Source organism: Micromys minutus, assembly GCF_963924665.1.
Source record: "Micromys minutus genome assembly, chromosome: 4".
Lineage (NCBI taxonomy): Eukaryota > Metazoa > Chordata > Mammalia > Rodentia > Muridae > Micromys > Micromys minutus.
Genome location: NC_137973.1, coordinates 76,170,264 through 76,190,365, shown reverse-complemented (window position 1 = coordinate 76,190,365; position 20,102 = coordinate 76,170,264). Strand labels below are relative to the sequence as shown.

General features: G+C 43.7%; 1 protein-coding gene across 1 annotated transcript in view; it reads right to left on the bottom strand.

Moving 5' to 3' along the window:
- COL24A1 (collagen type XXIV alpha 1 chain) overlaps window positions 1–16,760 on the bottom strand; it is a gene marked incomplete at both ends in the record, with an annotated part of 253,479 nt that extends 236,719 nt beyond the window's left edge. Inside the window, 2 exons of the mRNA XM_080916055.1 lie at window positions 9,610–9,674; window positions 16,705–16,760. Of these exons, the coding sequence (XP_080772181.1) occupies window positions 9,610–9,674; window positions 16,705–16,760 (121 nt within the window). The remainder of the gene's footprint in view (window positions 1–9,609; window positions 9,675–16,704) is intronic.
- Between the last annotated feature and the right edge of the window lie 3,342 nt (window positions 16,761–20,102).

Sequence of the window (20,102 nt, the reverse complement as noted above, 5' to 3'; positions counted from 1 at the left end):
GAGGGTCTGCTCACTTCTGTGCTCTTTGGGGTCTACATTCTTGACTAATAACATGGGTAGAATTCAATCTTCGAGACCAATCCAGCTAACCTCTTTTTGCTTTACTGCCCTACCCTTGTGGTATTGCAATTCCACCATCATGTAGAACCTTATATAAATTTAATAGCGAAGTCAATTTGTATACTCTGGAACCACCTTTCTATTTCCCATGATGTCACAGAACTGAATTGACTGCACGGGTTTCTTCAGTGATTCTTCTGTTCTCTCCCCTCCCTTCCTTTTCCCTACTGCTTGAGTCCTAACTCATGACTGCCCCCGGAGTCCACCTTAGAAGTCTGTCTTCTTATGAGAAACAGTAAGTTTAATGTAGAGCATTAAATATTAATTATCATGTTTCTACAGAGGTGATCTGGCTTGAGGTTTTTCCTTTTCTTTCTTTCTTTCTTTCTTTCTTTCTTTCTTCTTTCCTTCTTTTTTTAATAAGTGATCAGAATATCTGACTGCCTATAGTGGTATTTCTGTATGTATCATTTTTTTTTTTTTGCTACATTTGTATGCATTTTTTCCTTTGGCATCTTTCTACCTATGCTCCATCAGATCCTCTACTCACCCGTTATTTCCCAGCCAAGCACATCTAGAAGAAGGATGCTGTGAGAAGATGACCATGCCCTCCAATCTTCAGTGGTACCAGCATTTGATTTCTAAAATTAGTTCTGTCTGCACCGAGCTAATCCAGGAGACCTTGCACAGCCCTGCCTGCCTGTCTCCTTCCTCTGGACTCGTTCTTGATTGTTCAAGCTTCACAATGAATCAGTCACTTTAGGAAGTATATTTTTTTGCAATCATGAGCCCTCTCCTACATAACCAACAGTATGATCAGTGCTTCTGTCTTGTACCTTTCTTCTGGGCAGAGTTTCCCCTTCTCAGATCCCCTACCACAGTTTTTTTCAACCTTCCTAATGTTATGACCTTGTAATACAGTTCTTCATGTTGTGGAGACCCTCCTCCCCCAAATCACAAAATGTTTTCATTGCTGCTTCATAGTAATTTTGTTACTGTTATGAATCATAATGTAAATATTCTTGAGGACCACTGCCCTAGCACTTCGGGTATCCCAGAGCCGAACACTGAGTACTTCCTTTCAGAGTCGTGTTTCTGTGACTGCTCCCTGCGTGTCAACAGTGAACGGTGTCATCTCTATGTGCATCTTCTTTGCGGTCATCTATTTTAGCCCTTGTAGATCTTATTCATCTCTGTTCCCCCCCCCCCCCAGAACTGAAAGGATTTGGATTATTTCTGCTATTTCGCTTGTGTCTTTTATACAGAGTATACAGAGAAGTGGGAAGATACTATCTCAGTGTTCCACGTTCACTCTGTTCCCAGAGATCAGAGCGATGGCTTGACATTAAAGAACACTTGTCACTCGTTCGGAGAACTTGGGTTCGGTTCCCAGCATCCCCATGGTAGCTCCCACCCATCAGTAACTCCAGTTTCGCGGAGTTCATTCCCCGCTCTGATCTCAGCAGGCATCAGACTCCTGGCACATATACACATGCAGGAGAAACACCTATACGTGTAAAGTAAAGTAAATGTAAGAGAAAGTTAGTCTGTGCTCACTTCACAAATGATGAATCGGAGGAACAGAAAAGTGTTGCTATGGGTCAAAGATCACACAACTACTAAACAGTTGAGCTCAATACAAGCCATCAGTGTGGCCTCAAGGTAGACACAGTGGCTGTCTCATCCCTGGGCAGCTGCCATGTTCTTCACACAGCACTTGTGAGGTATCACTAGCTAACAGGATTGCTTTTCCCTACTGCAACTGCATGGTGGGAAATATTCTCTCTAGTTAATTTGACTCCCATCTGAGGCATAGCTGTTTCCTCTGAAATGAAACCTTCCCTCCTGGAGGAACAGAGGAGGCCCTGCAGGCTATCTGCACCTCACAGGATTCACAAAGGCACAGGCAGGAACTCCATCCACACATACAAAGAGCAAAATGACTCTTGAGTGATGGATTCAAAGACCCAAGGGGCTGTAGAGATGCAGGTGTTCTGGGGCGGGCTTTTCTCTCATGCACTCACTGCCTGAATCCTCTGTGCCCCTGCGAGTTACTGCAGTAAATTCCTTCGTCCACTAAGCTAGGATTGGGTAGGATTTTTGTTTGTATTTTTTTGCTTGTTTGTCTGCTTTGCCTCTTGAATCTGTGGTGAATAGACCTAATCTTTCCAGGCAGAGCCACACAACACCATCCAAGATTTAAGCTGTCATGACCTAAGCACATTTATCGGGCAGAAGTTCATAGAAAAGAGAACAAGAAACTCAATTATAGAAGCAACCTACAAGAGAGATTGGAGAAAATGAAAACAAAGGAAAGAGGAGAGAGGGAGAGAGAGAGAGAGAGAGAGAGAGAGAGAGAGAGAGAGAGAGAGAGAGAGAGAGAGAGAGAGAGACAGAGACAAAAAGAAGAGAGAGATGGGAGACAGAGACATACACAGAGAGAGACACAAAGATAGAGATAGAGAGAGGGAGACAAACACAGAGAGAGAGAGTGGGAGGAAAATAACTTCCATCTAGAGAGCAAAGTGTTTTTTCATCTTTAGTTGAAGCCTGGCTTAGATATTACCAATTTATAATTTGGAGTTAGATTTAGATATGTAGCACCAGTACACACAGTGGCTAAGCTGACGTTGATGAGTTACTCACATGGCAGCCCTAACCATGAAAACCAACCAAGTTCATTAGTTCATGTCACTGGAGGAGTCAGTTACCATTTGGAGAAAAGAAAAAAAGGTGACTATCAACAGGGTAGAGTTGCTTTGATTTCTTAATAAACATTGGTGGCATTTACCAAATTCTTTCTGTGTACCTAATCCCTATGTGAGAACTTCACCATCCTGTCATAAATCTCATAATGCTATAGGCAGACACTACCATCACCCCATCTTACAGTTATGAAAAGTCAGATAAGTTCCTAAGGCCACACAACTAGGGAGTACAGAGATGCTGTTTGAATTCAGTCTGTAAGAGTCGGTCGCTTACTTCTGTGATTCAGTAATTACTTAATTCAGTAATGGCTGTTAGTAATTTATTTCACTTAACCTAAACCCAGAATGGGCTGAATCCCCTTCCTCTATCTGTTTCTTAAGTGTAGAATCCACGGTGGTGTCTCCAAGGCAACAGCCGTGCTCTCCTTACTGTAAACAGCAGGCCTCATGACGTCATCCAAACCATAGCTGCAGCAACCACACATTGTGACTCACAGACCTCACTTCTGGCTTTACACAGCCGACTGTCTGCTGGATTTATCCGGGAGAAATCACATGTTCCCAGAGCAGTTCTAACTCAATATATTATCCCCTACTTCATCCCTCGTACTTCAGTGTCTGTCAGTGAAGAGCCACACAGCCGGACGGCAGCCAACAGGTCTGTAGTTATTCATGAGGCTGTGACAGTGTGCCTACACTGCCACATGAGGTCTGTCACCACTTCCTGTCTTACTGCTCTCAGCTCACTCCTTGCAGTTCGTGGGGTTTCAGCTCCAGGATGCTCTACACCCTTTATACTAACTTTTAATCAGCGGCTTTTGCAATGATTAAAAAAGTCATGGTGACTTTCGCAGGTTTTCTGTAAGTTTTGTGAGTTTTCCTAATGCTTTGCAGCTGGGTGTGTCTTGGGGCATCTTTGAACTTGGGGTCATCACTAAGGGTGGTCTGGAAGCAATGCCTCGAGCACGTGTGTTTGCTCTGTGGTATAGCTGCTTATCCTATGGCACCAGCCATTCTGGATACTTTCATCCTTTCTAAAATTTTGCTTCACCAAAGCGTATCAGCTTAAAATCCCACTGATAGTATCTACCCAACAATGGGACTCAACTTAAGTGTCACAGTATTTAAAAATTAATTTTTATCTTAAGAGGCAGGATCTTACTGGTTTGGTTTTGTTTCTAGCCTCATCTCAAATCCCTGGCCTTGAGAGATTCTCCTGACTCAGGTACCCAAGTGTATGACGGCCATGACACACACCGTATGCCACCCTGCCCTATCCCCCCTTCTCACAAAGAGGAAAAGTGTGAAGGAAATGAAGTAGAGGGACAGATGAAGGAGGGTGTGCAGGAGGAAGAACTCCAGTCTCAGTAGATGATAACACATGGCTTCCACCCCATCTCTGAAAATACAGTAACTCGTGATCGATTGCATGGAGTGTATACTTCATGCTTAAAACATCCAGATGTGGTAGCACAGGAAATTACGTTTATTTTTCAAATACAGAAAACAAAAGGCCTATCAACATCTTGTCCCAAGTTGGAGAACTAAGGGTAATATATGATTATCCCTAATAGCTTAGAGACATTTAATATTTTTTAGTAATTGTAATTTAAGTGATATTTTTAAGTTATCAAGTTTTAGGGTCTAAGAAATTGCAGAGCTAACACTTATTATTAAAGAATTAAATGGCTAGAGATTGATTTTAATGAATTCTTAATATTTCAAATTTACATACATCTTGGCCAGCCAAGCTCTCTAGCTATATTCTTTCTGATGCTACTCTTATGCCAAATTAAAAACAAAAAGTCACTGTCCCATTTCCACTTTGTCAGCACTAATAGAACTCATGGGCTACTATTAATAATAAAATTTTATAGAACACATGAGGTTGGGAGGTATGTAAGTTGTTGGGTCCTGGGGAGAGTTTGAGGATGGTACAGGGCAAGTGGATGAGATCACAATATGTTGCATGCACATACGACATTTTCCAAAAATAAATAAAATATTTTTAAATGATTTTTAATAAGAAAGATTATGATTATAAAATATCCTACATTCTTTTCTTTTTCTTGCCAATTTTGTATAAATTGACCAAGTTAACTAGAAAATCTCACTGTATTCATTTTGCAAGAGAATTTTAGTCTCTTCCAAGTGCCAAAATCGTGACTCAAATATAAGTTTCCTGGCTCCAGGTCACGGAGCTAAGGAACTAAGGGAAATGATTTATGATCAGTTGCTTTTACTTGCTCAGTGCCCTGAGGATATGGGAAGAGAAGGGGCCTAGACTGCGGTCTTCTGTTCTATGAAAGTGTATGACCCTCTCATCGTCTAAGAATCTCACCTGCACAACCTCATTTCATTCACCCTAAACCACATACACTGTGATTCTTATCTTATTTTGATAGATTGGAAATGAGGCTTACAGTATTTCAAGAATTCACTCAAGGTCGCACAACTACTTAGCGATATAATCTGGACATAAACCTGGGCCAGGACTGCAGAACCCCCGTGTCCTTAAACACCTTTGGCAAGGTGGGTTTTGTTAAAAGCAAGATTTGTGTCTCTGAAGTTTTCTCAGTGTAAGTAGCGCATGTATCCTGAATAACCAGATCAAGGCAAACTTACTCATACAGTGAGAAACAGAGCTCTAAGCCTCATATTAAAGACTAAGTGCCTGGTGGGGGAGGGGGAGCTGCTGCAGCCAGAATGAACAGCCTCTGTGACATCAGATGAAGGCACCCAGGAGACAGTTAACGTGCGTGTCTACCTGTGTTTTCACACTTGGAGTCATGCACCACAGATACGATACCTTCTGAGAATTACTTTATGATGAGTCCAGTGTGTCCCACTGGAGTGACACTGCATCTCGCCCCCTGCCACATCTCACGGTGACAGTGAGCAGGAAGGAGTTCTGCAGCAAGCGGAAGTAACCATACGAGCAAATCCTCAGAAAGCCTAATCTTCAGCAAATTTCCTAGGTTACACTCAACAGTAGGCTAGAAGGCAAAGATAGAATTCCTCTCTTTTAAGACTGTAGTTAAAATGGCTTTCCTTGGCTGTGTTAAAACTTAGGAAATAACTGAATTGTAGAAAATCACAATCGACTTTTTCACATAGATTTTCATCACATAGATTTAATCTTGAAGACCTTTTTAAGGAAAAGAGGGAAACATGACTTAACACTACATAAAATCCATAATTAGAAGAAACACCAATAGACAAAAGACATTACAATATTTTTTTAAAGCATTAAAGAGCTGAAGACAACATTAACTCAAGAAAAACTCCTGAAGGGCTCAAGAATGGGAGATACAAATTCACTGAACTCTTGAGATTTCAAATTGGGGTGTTGGTATGGTGGGAAGTAGCTAAACATTTGTATATGAAATGCTGAGACCATAATAGAAAAATAAAGATCGATTACATTGAGATATTGACCCTATCATAGCAGAAGGTACAGTACCACGACATCAAAAATAAGAGAATCAGGAGAGATCTTCATAATATGGTATCGAGAATCTCTTCATCCAGGACTCTTAATCACTGAGCTCCAATAGTGATACCATCATGACTTTATTATTCATGTAAAGCTGGGGGAGGGCATCCTCTCTAAAGACATTTCATGGGGTTGCAACAGATGGTCATCCAGGTTTGTCCCTTAACACCCTGGCATGGAGCATCCCGGTTGTCAAGCCTAGATGATGATGGCTTTAAATCTATCTTACTGTCTTAGTTTTAAATGATAACAGAAACAACTGCAGGCTCTCAAAGGATAGCCGCAGTCAAGACCAAAACAATGGAAGAATAAAAAGACATAACAAGAAGGAAAATGCAAAATATTATTCTCACCTTTAATGAGGCTAAAGTAGTGTGTGCACCCAAGGAAACATGAACAAGTTTCTGTTTTATTGGGTTTTCACACACACACACACACACACACACACATACACGAAGAAGAAGGAAATTCTGAGTGAGGAGGGTATAACATTTAGATAAACAGAGATGAAAATGTTTAGAATTTTGGAAATTTAGTAATTTAGGAAAGACTCTTATGTAACTCCAAACAAAGATGGAAATTAAGACCTTAAAGCAAGAAAACAGAGCTCGATTGTGCAGATTCAACAATGCAACACATAGTATAAAATGAAAGGAATTAGAGTCATAAACATAATGAAGAGAAATTTCCAGAAAGTAAGTGACACTTCCACATTGGAAAGGCCCCCTGAGTACCCAACAAAATAAAAGAGACTGTCATGACACACTATTATAAACTTTAAACCATCAGGACCCAGGGATTATAAAGACCCCAGAAGGAGGATATAGAGGTCATAGTCAATCACCAAGAATTACTCTTACCAATTTTACAACAGCTCTGCAAGTTCAAAACACAAACACCATGAATACTTATCAATGCTGGAGAAGAAAAAACTGAGAGAGTAAAATTCTCTGCCCATGCGCACTAAGTCTCTTTCCATGAGAAGACCAGCCAGACCCCTTCTCTGTAAAGCAACTCTGGACAAGCTGCTACTGCTCAGCATCCACACTGAGGATGCAAACACACCATCCACACCACACACACAGGGAAATGGACCAGATGGAGAGGTTTGTTCCAAGAGAATGAATGGGAGACGGTGACAGCTATAGGCAGAGTAAGGAACTGAACAGCCCACAGTTGGGCAGGACCATAGCCTCTAGAAGGTACGCCTCCAGGAAAATAAGGCAAAACCAAATTAAATAAAATGTCCAGAGTACTACCATATGTTTGGGAAGAGAATGTTTTCAAAGATGTTTAGAATTTGCTGTAGCATATGAGTAAATTAATAATGGCATAGAGTGAGCATAAAAGAAGCAACGGGAACGAAAAGAGAGCAATCCACAATGTACACAGGTCAATGACAAAACTCCCTCCATGGACAGAATGAAGTACGATAGCTGTAAGGCTCAGAATAGTTAAAGGTGAAAGATGTGATTCCCTGGGGCCACTTACCTTTGAGCCATACCCTTAAATTGCTCGAATACTCATTTTTTAATTGTAAAATGTCTTGTAAGTACAGAGATACTTCTAAGATGTCTAACTAGAGTCTACAGCTCAAATATAGCTTTGACCATGCTCAGGTTGCAAGTCATAATTGTGATCATTATAAAGCATGTGTTTTATAATTTTCCCTTTTGTAGGATTTATTTGACCCTGGGTGTGCATGCTACATATAAGTGGGTGGTCCCTGGAGGCCAGAAAGGGGTCAGGTCCTCTGGACCTAGAGTTGCAGCTGTGAGCAGAGCAAGATGCATGCTGGGAACAGAAGTGAGCACCTCTGCAAGTCCAGCAAGCACTGAGCAAGCTCTGCAGCCGGTCCTGCCTCTTGTCACTTTGACCTATTAAGTAGAAGGCTTCCATTCCTTGCCCTCCCTTCCTTAGCCTCCCTTTTCACAAGGGCAGTTTTCATTTGTAATTGCTTTGCTTGCTGGTCTTTCATATTGTTATTGGGATGATGGACTCAGGCACGAGTGTCTTGGTGAGTTTATTAGGACATGGAAAAGCCGATTGTGTTACAATATGGGCAGCTGCATGGAGTTCTGCTACACCAAAGCCAGAGAAACCCAACCTTGGGAATCGCACTGCTGGTGTCGTAAATCCGACACACTTCCTGGAGTTTCTCTTTGAAAGTTTTTGAGTCTTTGACAAAACCACTTTTTTTTTCTGTCACTTTGAAGTCAGAGATGTCATTGTATTTGTACTTTTGTCACTGGATAGTGAGATGTTTCTTGGGAAATAGACACTTTAAAATGTTGTTTAATAAGTGAATAGAAAAAGGGTACACAAAGATTTCTGAATCCAACAAGCTAGTGGGACAAACCAGAACAGTATTCCCTAGACCACCCCACGAGACCTAAATAATGTTCTGAGCCCAAGAACATGCAAATTTTCTTCTTCGTGATGCAAATCCAGATGGAAAATTTATTACACGTGTGTGTTGTTTCAAGAAGGGCAAAGGTTATTCAGTTACAGACTGCCACCCCCGAAAACTCCCACTTGAAATGAAGTAACAATCAATGCCTTTTCACTATACAAAACTTCCCTTTTATAGAGATTTTTGCCTAAAAATGTAAGCAATTTCTCAGATGAAAGATCTGAGTAATTTCTTAAAGGTCATATTTTCCCCTAAAATTGATTTTTTTTTTTGGGTACCCTGTATCCTCCTGAAATTGGCTCTAACCTTTTAATATTGTTTAATGCTGAATTTCAGGTTGTGATAGCTTGGAAGGAATGTGCTGTGGCTACTGCAGGCAGGAATACCGATCCTTTGTCTGTTCTGTAACAGGGTTAAATGTAGCCCAGGTTGGTGACTGACTTGCTAGGTAGCCAAGGCTGACCATTCCTAATGATAAGTCCTGATTGTCATCCCAAATGGGATTCAGAATCACCACTGGAATTAATACCTGACTCTATCTAGGAGGAAGTTTTTAGGCTGAGTTAACTGAGCAGGGGAAATCCAGCCCAAATGTGGTTAGTACCACTACACAGGCTGTGATCCCTTCCTGAATTATCAGGTGTTAGTTGAGCACCTCCGCACAGTCACAATGGAAGCAGCAACTCCAGGCTCCTTCCACAGTGCCTTCCCTACCAAGATGGGTGGCATCCTTAAACAATGAGCCCAAAGAAATACATCCTTCCTTAAGTAGCTTTTGTCATGAATTCTGTCACAGCAATTAGAAAAATGACTACCACGCTTGTTTGGAACTCCACATCTTCCTGTCTCTTACGCGCCAAGGCTGCTGGTTACGTTACCATACACAGTTCAGGAATAGTCTTAAAAACAAGTAACAAGACAGTTCCGCTTACCTTGTCCCTGTCCATGAACAGTATTCCACACCACACATAGTGTGATAAAACGAAGAAGCAGTTTCCTAAGGATGGGAAAAAAACAAAAACAAATAACTGTTAGACATTCACAACTGACAGGTCTTCTAACTGCTAACTCAGGAGTGTGTGGTGTGGTAAGAAAATTTTCTGCTGACTGTAGGACCATCTGAGGCCCACAGCCTTAGGACAGGCAGTGTTCAGAGCTGCTTCTCATGGATTAAATGTTTTTTGTTCCTTTGGGTTGTTTTTTTTTTTTTTTTTTTTTTTTTTTGCCTGTCTGTTAGGTCATCTCAGAGCACACAGATACACTGCTAACACTTGGTTACTTCTCTCTCCTCCCACTAAGATGGTTTTAGTATGTCCATGATATGCAGTGCGTGTGCATATAGGTGCATGAGCATGTGTGTGGGCATGTGCTTTTGCATGCATGCTTGTGAGTGTGTGTGTGTGTGTGTGTGTGTGTGTATGTATGTGTGTGTGTGTGTGTGTGTCACCCAGTGTTTTGCTCTTAGTTGTTCTCTACCTTGTTCTTTATAACAGGGTCTCTGGCTGGAGAGATGGCTTAGTGATTAAGATCATTGACTGCTCTTCCAGAGGTCCTGAGTTAAATTCCCAGCAACCAAATGGTGGCTCACAACCATCTGTAATAGAATCTGATGCCTTCTACTGGTGTGTCTGAGGACAGCTATAGTGTGATCATATACATTACATAAATAGTATTTTTTAATATGTAAGTTAATTTTTTTAAAAGACAATTTTCTGATGAACTTCCAGACTGATTTCTAGAGTGGTTGTACCAGCTTGCATTCCCAACAATGGAGGAGTGTTTCTCTTTCTCCACATCCTCACCAGCATCTGCTGTCACCTGAGTTTTTGATATTAGCCATTCTGACTGATATGAGGTGGAATCTCAAGGTTGTTTTGATTTGCATTTCCCTGATGAGTAAAGATGTTGAATATTTCTTTACATGCTTTTCAGACATTCGATATTCCTCAGATGAGAATTCTTTGTTTAGCTCTGTCCCCCATTTTTAATAAGGTTATTTGATTCTCTGGAGTATAGTGCCAGAGGACCCCAGCTATACTACTCCTGGGCATATACCCAAAAGATGCTCCAACCTATAACAAGGATACATGCTCCACTATGTTCATAACAGCCTTATTTATAATAGCCAGAAGCTGGAAAGAACCCAGATGCCTTTCAAGAGAGGAATAGATACAGAAAGTATCAATGGAGTACTACTCAGCTAGAGAAAACAACAACTCCATGAAATTTGTAGGCAAACAGATAGAACTAGAAAATATCCTGAATAAGGTAACCCAATCACAAATAACACCCATGGTATGCACTCACTAATAAGTAATTATTAGCCCAAAAGCTCGGAATACCCAAGATACAATTCACAGACCACATGAAGCTCAAGAAAAAGAAAGAACAAAATGCAGATGCTTTAGTCCTTCTTAAAAGTTGGAACAAAAATATTCACAGGAGGAAACATGCAAACAAAGTTTGAAGCAAAGACTGGAGCAAAGGCCACCCAGAGACTGCCCCACCTAGAGATCCTTCCCATATACAGCTACCAAACCAGACACTATTGCTGATACCAAGAAGTACATGCTGACAGGAGTCTGATATAGCTGTCTCCTGAGAGGCTCTGCCAAATCATGACAAATACAGAGGCAGATGCTCACAGCTAATCATTGAACTGAGAAGATGGTCCCTAACAGAGGAATTAGAGAAAGGTTTGAAAGAGCTGAAGGGGTTTTCACTCCATAAGAGCAACAATACCAACCAAACAGAGCTCCCAGGGACTAAACCACTATCCAGAGTACAAATGGATGAACCCATGACTCCAGCTGCATATGTAGCAGAGGATGGCCTTGTTGGGCATCAATGGGAATAGAAGCCTTTGGTCTTGTCCAGTGTAGGAAAATGTCAGGGCTGGGAGGTAGGAGGGGGTGGGGGACTGTTATAGAAGCAGCGAGGGGGACAGAGGGTTTGTAGAGGGGAAACCAGGAAAGGGGATGACATTTAAAATATAAATAAAATCTATCCAATTAAAAAATAAATCTTAATGAAAAAAATACAGGGCCCTCAGTGACTTTGAGTTCACTGACTTGTCTTGCCGGAGAGACCAGTAAGCCCCAGGGACCCTCCTATCTCTGCCTTTCGAACTCAAAAGTGACAGCCGAGACTCGAGAGCCCAGCGTTTTCTGAAGTGGATGCTGGTGCTGAAACCCAGGTCCCACACTTCCATAGCAAGACTAAGTTTTCTTTCCAATCCTGTAGTTTCAGATATTTACCAGATGGACTAAATGTACCAAATAAGGTTGAATACCATTGTGTAAGATTAATTTCCATATGTGACAGAAGCCAACATTCTCAGACATTTAATAAAACTGAGCAAATCTAAAATAAGTCAAGATTAGAATCAATAAAGTTTAATAAAAAAAATTTTTAAAAATGACAACCCACGATGTAACTGGATGTCCAATAAAGCTTGGGATGGTCTGGATTCATCCTGCTAGGCCCACCTTCAGTTATACAGGTTAACATGAGCCACATCCAAAACATAACCAACCAGACTAGCCAGGGTGAAGACCTAAATATAGATGGAAAGTAAACATCCAAAGACCATCCTCAGAACACCTGAGGAACTAATCCCTTCCCCAGAAGTCTCCCCTAGATGCAGCTTACAGAGCTATTCAACTTTCTGTTTGTCATAAAAACCCAGGTTCTTTTTGGGACAGTGCCAACAAGCCTTCTTTAGGGTACTCATGGGATCCTTAGGATTTACTGTGTGTGTCTCAGGGCTACCGCTATGCATTCTAAAAAGATGAAGTTTACCATAGCAGGAAGGACTTTTGCGAACTGTTGTGAATAGGAAACTTTCTGATGGGTTGGTGGTTCTCTCTTAAGGCAGCAGAGGCGTGCGAAATGATGTGAGAAACACTCATGTAACACACATCCAGCATTTCAACAGCTTCCTGCACCCTTGCTTTTTATGCCAAAAGTGTCTTTGTCCTGACAGCTTTACAGATTCTGTGTTTGGCTAACAGCTAAGATCCAGAAACAGTAAAAATCCCTGTCTTTCTCAAAATAACTGAGGGAAAGTTTTCACCCCAGCAATGAGAATAAAATTGGTTGATTCCAAGGGAAAACCGATCTAGTGCAAGGCACCGTGGAGTATCTCAGACTGTCGATTGAGCTCAATATGTAAGACTTGCGCACACATCTAATTCTAGGTGCTTGAGCGGCTCCTGGATTCAGAGAGAGTGATGCTTAAGGAATTCAGGCATCAAAGATCCCGGAGGCACATCAGTAAAAGGGCAGAAAAGTAGACCCAGCTGCCGTACAGCACCAAGGATGCTGTTAAACTGGCGCATGCTAGTGCTAAAGATTTTTGAATGAATGAATCTCCCTTCAGCCAATAAGACCAACATGTGGTCCTTCATTCCTAAAAAATTCCCGCTGAACCTCTATCTGCACCCTGATCTTAAGATTAAGGAAGCTGGGTGCTCCTGCCCCTCGTTTGTCCACCTTACAAGTCTGAAGGCATTTCCTTCTCTTCTGTTTCTCTCTGCACCTCCAGTTCCAGCTCCTTCTTCCTGGAAATCGTGCTCAAACTCTGCTTGTCCTACCCCCACCTCCTCTCTCTGCCCCACTCCCTCTTTTTCTCTCTCTTCCCTCTGACTCTCTCTCCACCTTCACCCCCCAGCTCTTCAGGATTTCCAGACATCTTTCCTATACACACCCTTTTCTCACATTATGTAGAGAGGTTTGCTTTGCTCCAGGAACCCTGTACATTATCCGTGTGTGCGGTGGTGGTGGTGGGGGAGGGGATTCCTCTCTGTTCTTCAACTATTATTCACCTACAGCCTGCAACCAGGTTGGACTCTCCATTGTCGGGGTTTAGTAAATATTTGTTGAAGCAACGAGTAGATGATACGTAAACGAATGGCAGAATAGTGTTAAACTCTTGTAGAATAAAAATGAAACGGTCCTTACTTCCTCTCTCACCCAGAGGTATACATTCTAATACGGGATGTAGCTGCCAAAGTTCACGAAGAAACTAGCACCGCTTGTCTAGGTCATTTAGAGAAACCTCACAGAGCAGATTAGCAAACAATGTCTAAACAGCCATCAGAATTACACATTACACTTCTCCCTAAGATAGCCATTTATTTTAAACACTTGCTTGAATACTCAAATGACTAAGCCACTTAGGAAATAGTATTTAATATCAGCTGGGAAGAATATCAGCCTCCTTTTAATCACCATAGTCACAAGCTCAGGACACTTTTGTCTCTAGTTTTGTTTGTTGGTTTGATCACTGTTTTTTGAGACAGGGTCTCTCTTATACCAGCTGACCTAGTTCCTCTGTCCGGAAGATGACCTGGGGCCTCTGATCCTTCTGCCATTTCCTCCTGACTAATAGGAAGTACAGACGTGTGCCACAACATTCACAATAGGCCTACACAGCGGATGATATGAACCCCTGGCTTCATGCATGCTAGACCGCAGTTCAATGACTCAGCTCCATTCCCGGGTCCCAGCAAGTTAAGCCAGTTAAACCTTTCAGGTTTCTTTAGCTAATTCTACAAAGCCACATCAAGTAATCCATTTCAAGGACAACCCTGGAAAAGATAATGTCTGTACGGGTCCAATTTTAAATGATAAATAATTTTAGTGACTAACTAAAATAGACCATCACCACAAAAAGATGGCACTTAGTGGAAGCCTCAACCATTTCTTTAGGGTCTCTGAAGTTTAACTCAGTGGCCTGATATAACTATCATCAGCTAATGGAAGACTGCTCCTAAGCTTTGCCCCATTTCCCAAGTGCTGGTGATATGTTTTTAAGTGAAAGAACCCTAAATCCTTTATGATAGTTTTTCTAGGGACAAGTTTCGCGATCGAAACCCCACCTTTGTTCCGCTTTGCATGTGTGTGGTTGGAGCTATGAGGACCTGCAATCTGGTTTAATTAGGAGTTACCCTTAATTACCCACAGCCCATACCCACTGGTTTCTGTAATGGAACAAGTTTGGCATCATGAGCTATTCATAGTGGGCCAGGCTCCTGGTCCTGGGGCTGGAGGTACCCTCAGAGAGGCCAAAGAAGACCAAACTTCATTCAGGACTTGCTGCCTACTTCAGCAGCTCCTCCATAACCTTTACTGCCCCCATCCACCAGGCGTCATTTTCTCCAGGATTTCTACAAACGTGTGTGAAATCCTATTGACTTTCTGGGCCCCAGAAGCATCTCCTACCCTAATCACCTGGCCCCAGTGCAAACTCCAAACTGCTGCACAAGAACATATTCTCTAGAAGGGCCTTGCAAACTATACTAAATGGGCCACTGACGATCTACGTGAATGCACCATAGGAAGTACTAGTTGGCGACTTGAGCTGGACGCAGTAGCTCAGAGAAAGCCTTTGCAGTGGCAACTGCCAAGAAGGGAGGACCTTGCAGTCTGAACTGAACTTGGGGGTCTTCCACAAAGCTCAAGCCAACAGAGGACCCTAGCAGGCTATCAACCTGGAAGATTACTTAGTCCAGTAAGATAGGATAACTTCAAGCCCCAACCTGCCTGGCTCTCTTGGAAGATCCATGCTATAGAATGCACTTATCAAGAAAATCCAAATCAAAAGATTCAATCTGTGCGAGACTCTCTGGGAAGACCACAGGGAGAGCTTCTAGGATCTGGAGACCACCGGGTTCCCAAGCACTGTGAGGTACACGGACACCAAGGGTGTCTGAAGTATGTTGGCTTCATTGTGTCTCCTAGAAAAGGGTTTGTGCCTGCAGGTGCAAGTTGCTCTTCAGCAGGGAATATTCACACACAAAGCTTGCAGAGGTCAGAGGAGAGAGCACAGGAGAAATCCTACACAGGGCTGGGAAGCACATGTGCATACAAACATTGTCACAAGGCGGGCTCTCTCCCTTCCCGCCTCCACCAGTGCTCAGCTGACTGGAGCAGCTTGGCCCCTGCGCTCCGCCCACCTACAACTCAGCAGCTTCCTCCCTGTATCTCAGGGCCAGATGCAAACTTGGACAACCTACTGACCTCTATAGAAGCACAGAGCAGGCGAGCAGGCACCTAAGGCTGGGGACCGTCAAGCCCACACTTTTCCCCAGCATAGGATAAGGACAGGCTTCTAAAGTCAAGGTGGATCTACCCAAGCTCTACGGAGAAGAGAGGTCTGCCTGCACTCCAGACCCTTTCCTGCCTCCAAATCTAACACTGGCTGCAAGCACCACTTCTCCAGTGACAGAACATATGTCAGAACTCAGCTACAACTCCAGATGCGAGAGAGTTTTGTCTGTTGGCCAGAGAGAGAGAGAGAGAGAGAGAGAGAGAGAGAGAGGGAGGGAGGGAGGGAGGGAGGGAGGGAGGGAGGGAGGGAGGGAGGGAGGGAGGGAGGGAGGGAGGGAGGGAGGGAGAGAGAGAGAGAGAGAGAGAGAGAGAGAGAGAGAGAGAGAGAGAATGAAAAGAGGTGACTTCCTCAGACCCTCTGAGCAGAGCAGTCTCTGGCTTCCTAGTCTCTGTAGATAGATATACATCCTTTCTCACCACCTAAACCTAATCCCAAATCTGTGCTCACAGAATCCACAGGATTGCTGGAGTCCTAGAAATCCTCCAGGCTGGGTGCCCTGAGACAGCTGGAAGTAGGACTTCAGCCAAAGCTCAAAGAGGAAAAGGGGAGGGGGTGCTAGGATAGCTGGAGTTGGAGCCCAGGCGGGTGTCAGAGCGGCTCTGCACTGCCTAGGGCAGTGGCCTAGGGGATGTTGGGACACAGGCCAGCAAGCTTTTCCTCCCCAGCCACAGGATTGCTTTAGCATAAACTGAGACTCGCTGGCAGAAGCTTGCTTCTTTTCAAACACGGTATTTTACAAATTGAGAAGTCAAGAGGAGGATGTCAGGGCAGGCAGCTCGCCGGCTCCCTACTCCAAAAGGTACCAAGGAGCAGGACCACAGATCTCCAACTCCAGAGTGGATTCAGGGGGTGGAGAGAGGGGGTTGGTCTAAAGCCCCTTCCTCCCCCCTCAGGCGGCGGGTGGGCTACTTACGTTTCTGTGGTGAGGGAGACCTTTCCATGCCTTGTCCTGTAGGCTCCTAAATGCATTTGTATGCATTTGTCCCTGCAGCAAAGCACTAACGGAAAACAGAAGCCAGCTCCGAACTGCTAAAGGTGCAGGTACTGTCCATGAAAAGGGGGAAAAGTCACATGAGAACCATGCTCTAACCCGCAAAACAGAGTGTAGGGTGGGGTAAGGGTTGAAGCAGTATGGGGTTAGGAAGCAGCACCCAAGGAGAAAGATAGATAGGATGCTCCGTGCCTGGCTGCAGCCGGGGTCGCGCTCCCCTGGGGGGACCAGAGATGAGCTGAGGCAGCGGGGCAGCGGCAATAGCGGGAGCTAGGGAGAGCAGCCCCGGAGTTCACTTGCGGTTCAAAGGAGACTCGGAGACTCCAGTGGAGCTCTCCGCTTTGGGCCTGGGAGGAGAAAGGCGGGGTGGGAGGTGGGGGTGGGAAGAAAGAGATGAAAGTAGGGGAGGAAGTCCTTGGGAGCAGCCTGCGCCCAAACATTTGTCAAACAAGCACACACACCCACTTGGGAATCAAGTTGGTGCGAGGGGGCCGGTGGCAACTGCAGGCGCTTGCTCGGCGTTGACTGCCGGCTGCTTCGCCTGGAAGAAGAGGAGCCTAGTAAATCCGGCTGGTGTTAAATTTCACCGCGCACTGACTTGCAATGACGTCACCAAACACGGAGCACACCTCCCCCTCTGCTCCGCAACCTTCTTCCACCCCAGCGCCGCCCCCATCTCCCAACCCCCCCATCCCCCACCCCCAACCCTCCAGCTGCCCTGGTCAGCCAACCTAGCCAGGTCAGGCTGGGCTTGCTGCATGCACCCTGAGCTCTCAACCACCTCTTGCCTCCTCCTGAGATGCACCCACTTCCTAGCTGTAGGTGATTTGGGGTCATTCCTTCCTCTCTGTCCCTGTACCAGTCACCAATCCGGTTCTCATTTGATGTGTGTCTCTTGCATGACTCTTCAACCCCAGGCGTTCTCCACACCTGGGATCCTCCTCAGCTCAGCTAATTTTTCATTCCTTTTCCATCTCGTTTTTGCTTTTTTTTTGGGGGGGGGGGTAATTAGCTTGAGGTCCCAGTAGTCTTAATAATGAAGTGGACCTACTCCCCGTTGCTGCCTGTCTCTTTCACCGTTTACTACCCATCCCCTATCTCTAGTGATTTTCTAATTCACCTTTCCACCTCGTCCCTAAGCTGGAGTCACTTACAAGTCTAGATTCGCACTGTGCAGTCATGCAAGGACCCGATGTCACACAGCCTTACAACTTACACCTCCGATTGCTGTGACAGGCTTTAAACCTAAGTTCCTATCTTTGCACAGCCCTTTCCTACTGGAAAGTCGACCTTACGAATTTGCCCCGTAATAAAAACACTAAATATTCTCACATTATTCATCTAATTGATGTTTGTAAATTTAGCGAGACCTGCATCTGCTCTTTGGCTGTCTGCTGTGTTTCCAGTACCTACAACCATGTGACATTTGCTGAGTGTCACTGTGTGCCAAGCCACCATTGCCCCACATTTGTCTACTCTCTGCATCCTTAGCTAAGGGTCTTTCCATTTGCTGAAGTGGCGCTCACCTCGGCGCAACAGAGAAGATTAAACTCCACCGACGTAAATATCTGGCACTGCTCTCAAACTCGGATTTTCTCCGGCACTGGCCTTTGATCTGTCTTCCTTTTCTCCAAGTTCTAACTGTTGATATTGGAGTGATGCTTCATTGACAGAAAAGTAGCAAATATTTGCGTTCCTATAGACCTGTCGTGCCTCAAATCCCCCATAGAAGCTCCTCTGTAGAGTAAGCAGACCCCCACCAATGCATTGCCAGTAGATTCTACTTCCAAAGATCAGACTGTGAAAATGCAGATCAGTGTCGAACGTACAAACCTCCGTGCAGAACCACAGGAGACAGAACTCATAGCACAGAGTGACAACTGGAACATAAGATCATCATGTGGTATCAGCATTGTAGAAATAGAGTTGGTTTATCCTCTTAATAACTCCTTTAAAATAGGCATTGCCTTTTATCTCCATTATACAAAGGAGGAAATTAAGTTGGGAAGCGGTTAAATCACCTAAGATTGTAACACTGATGGGACTTAAACCAGTTTAGACTGGCTTTGGATGTAGCGCAAGTTTCCAATATTCCCTTCTTTCCTTTCTTACTCATTCTTCCCTACTTACTCTTTTCACAGAAGTTTTAAGAGAAGGAGTTAGGAAAGTCACACACAATACTCTGCCTTGGTCACTCTAAAGATGCAAGATTTGTCATATAAAGGAGTCTTGAACATGCTGTAAGAAAAAGTGAATTTGTAACAGTTTGAAACTAATTTGAAACAATTAGTCTTAAATATAAACACTGTACATTTTTTAGGGATGAGACCCCTTTAAAGAAATAAAAAATTACATCCATGTAATTATTTTACAATAAATGTTTATGGGAAAGTGTTAGGCTGTCAGTAACCCTAGGCAGGGTAGAGAAGGAGGTGGGGTACAGGCAAAAGATCAGAGCTCGCTGGCTGCTCAAGCTCGGTGAGAGACTGCCTCACAGGATAAGGTAGACACTACCAGCAGAAGATAGCAGGTATTTAGCTTCCACTTCCATACACATATGACACATATATGCCCCTGCATGTTCCCATGCATTTTAAAATGTGTTGATGTGACCAAGGAAAGGTCGGTCTTTAAGAGCTAGGCTTCAAGACAGACAAAAGAAGAGTTATCCATATCCAAGCCTGAATGGGTTGGGGAGACTATATTTGAGACGTCATGTTCAAAGTTTCTCTCAAAAAACAAATGAACAAACAAACAAAACAACAAACAAACAAACAAGAAACTAAAACAAAAAAACCCATAACTTCCCAATGATTTTCACTCATAATATGTTAAAGCCAGCTAGAGCCCTCTACTGGAAAGTGTTCCGGGGTGGGGGGCAGCGTTTATATCTGAAGCTGACCATGTGTGCATCCAGAGACAGACAGAGTTCTTCCTGTCCCCAGCCCAGCACTCACTCACTAGCAGAACACGAATTTCTGCAATGCCATCCCGCCTAAACAGAACTATTATTCCTCACCAACGAAAAGAGCTGGAATAAAGGGAAGGGCATTCAGAGTGCTCACAATGATGAGGAGGAGTTATAGAGCAACCAGCAGGTGTTTGCTTAGCCGTCTTTGGTCTTCTGAAGGTAACCGAGCTGAGTGAACTGAATGTGCAGGGAAACAGAGTTTTGGCTCAAATGTAAGGGAGTATAGGATATGATCTTTGCTCTCTCTCTCTCTCTCTCTCTCTCTCTCTCTCTCTCTCTCTCTCTCATGTGTGTGTGTGTGTGTGTGTGTATGTGTGCTCACATGAGCACTGCAGGGGGAAAGAAGAGG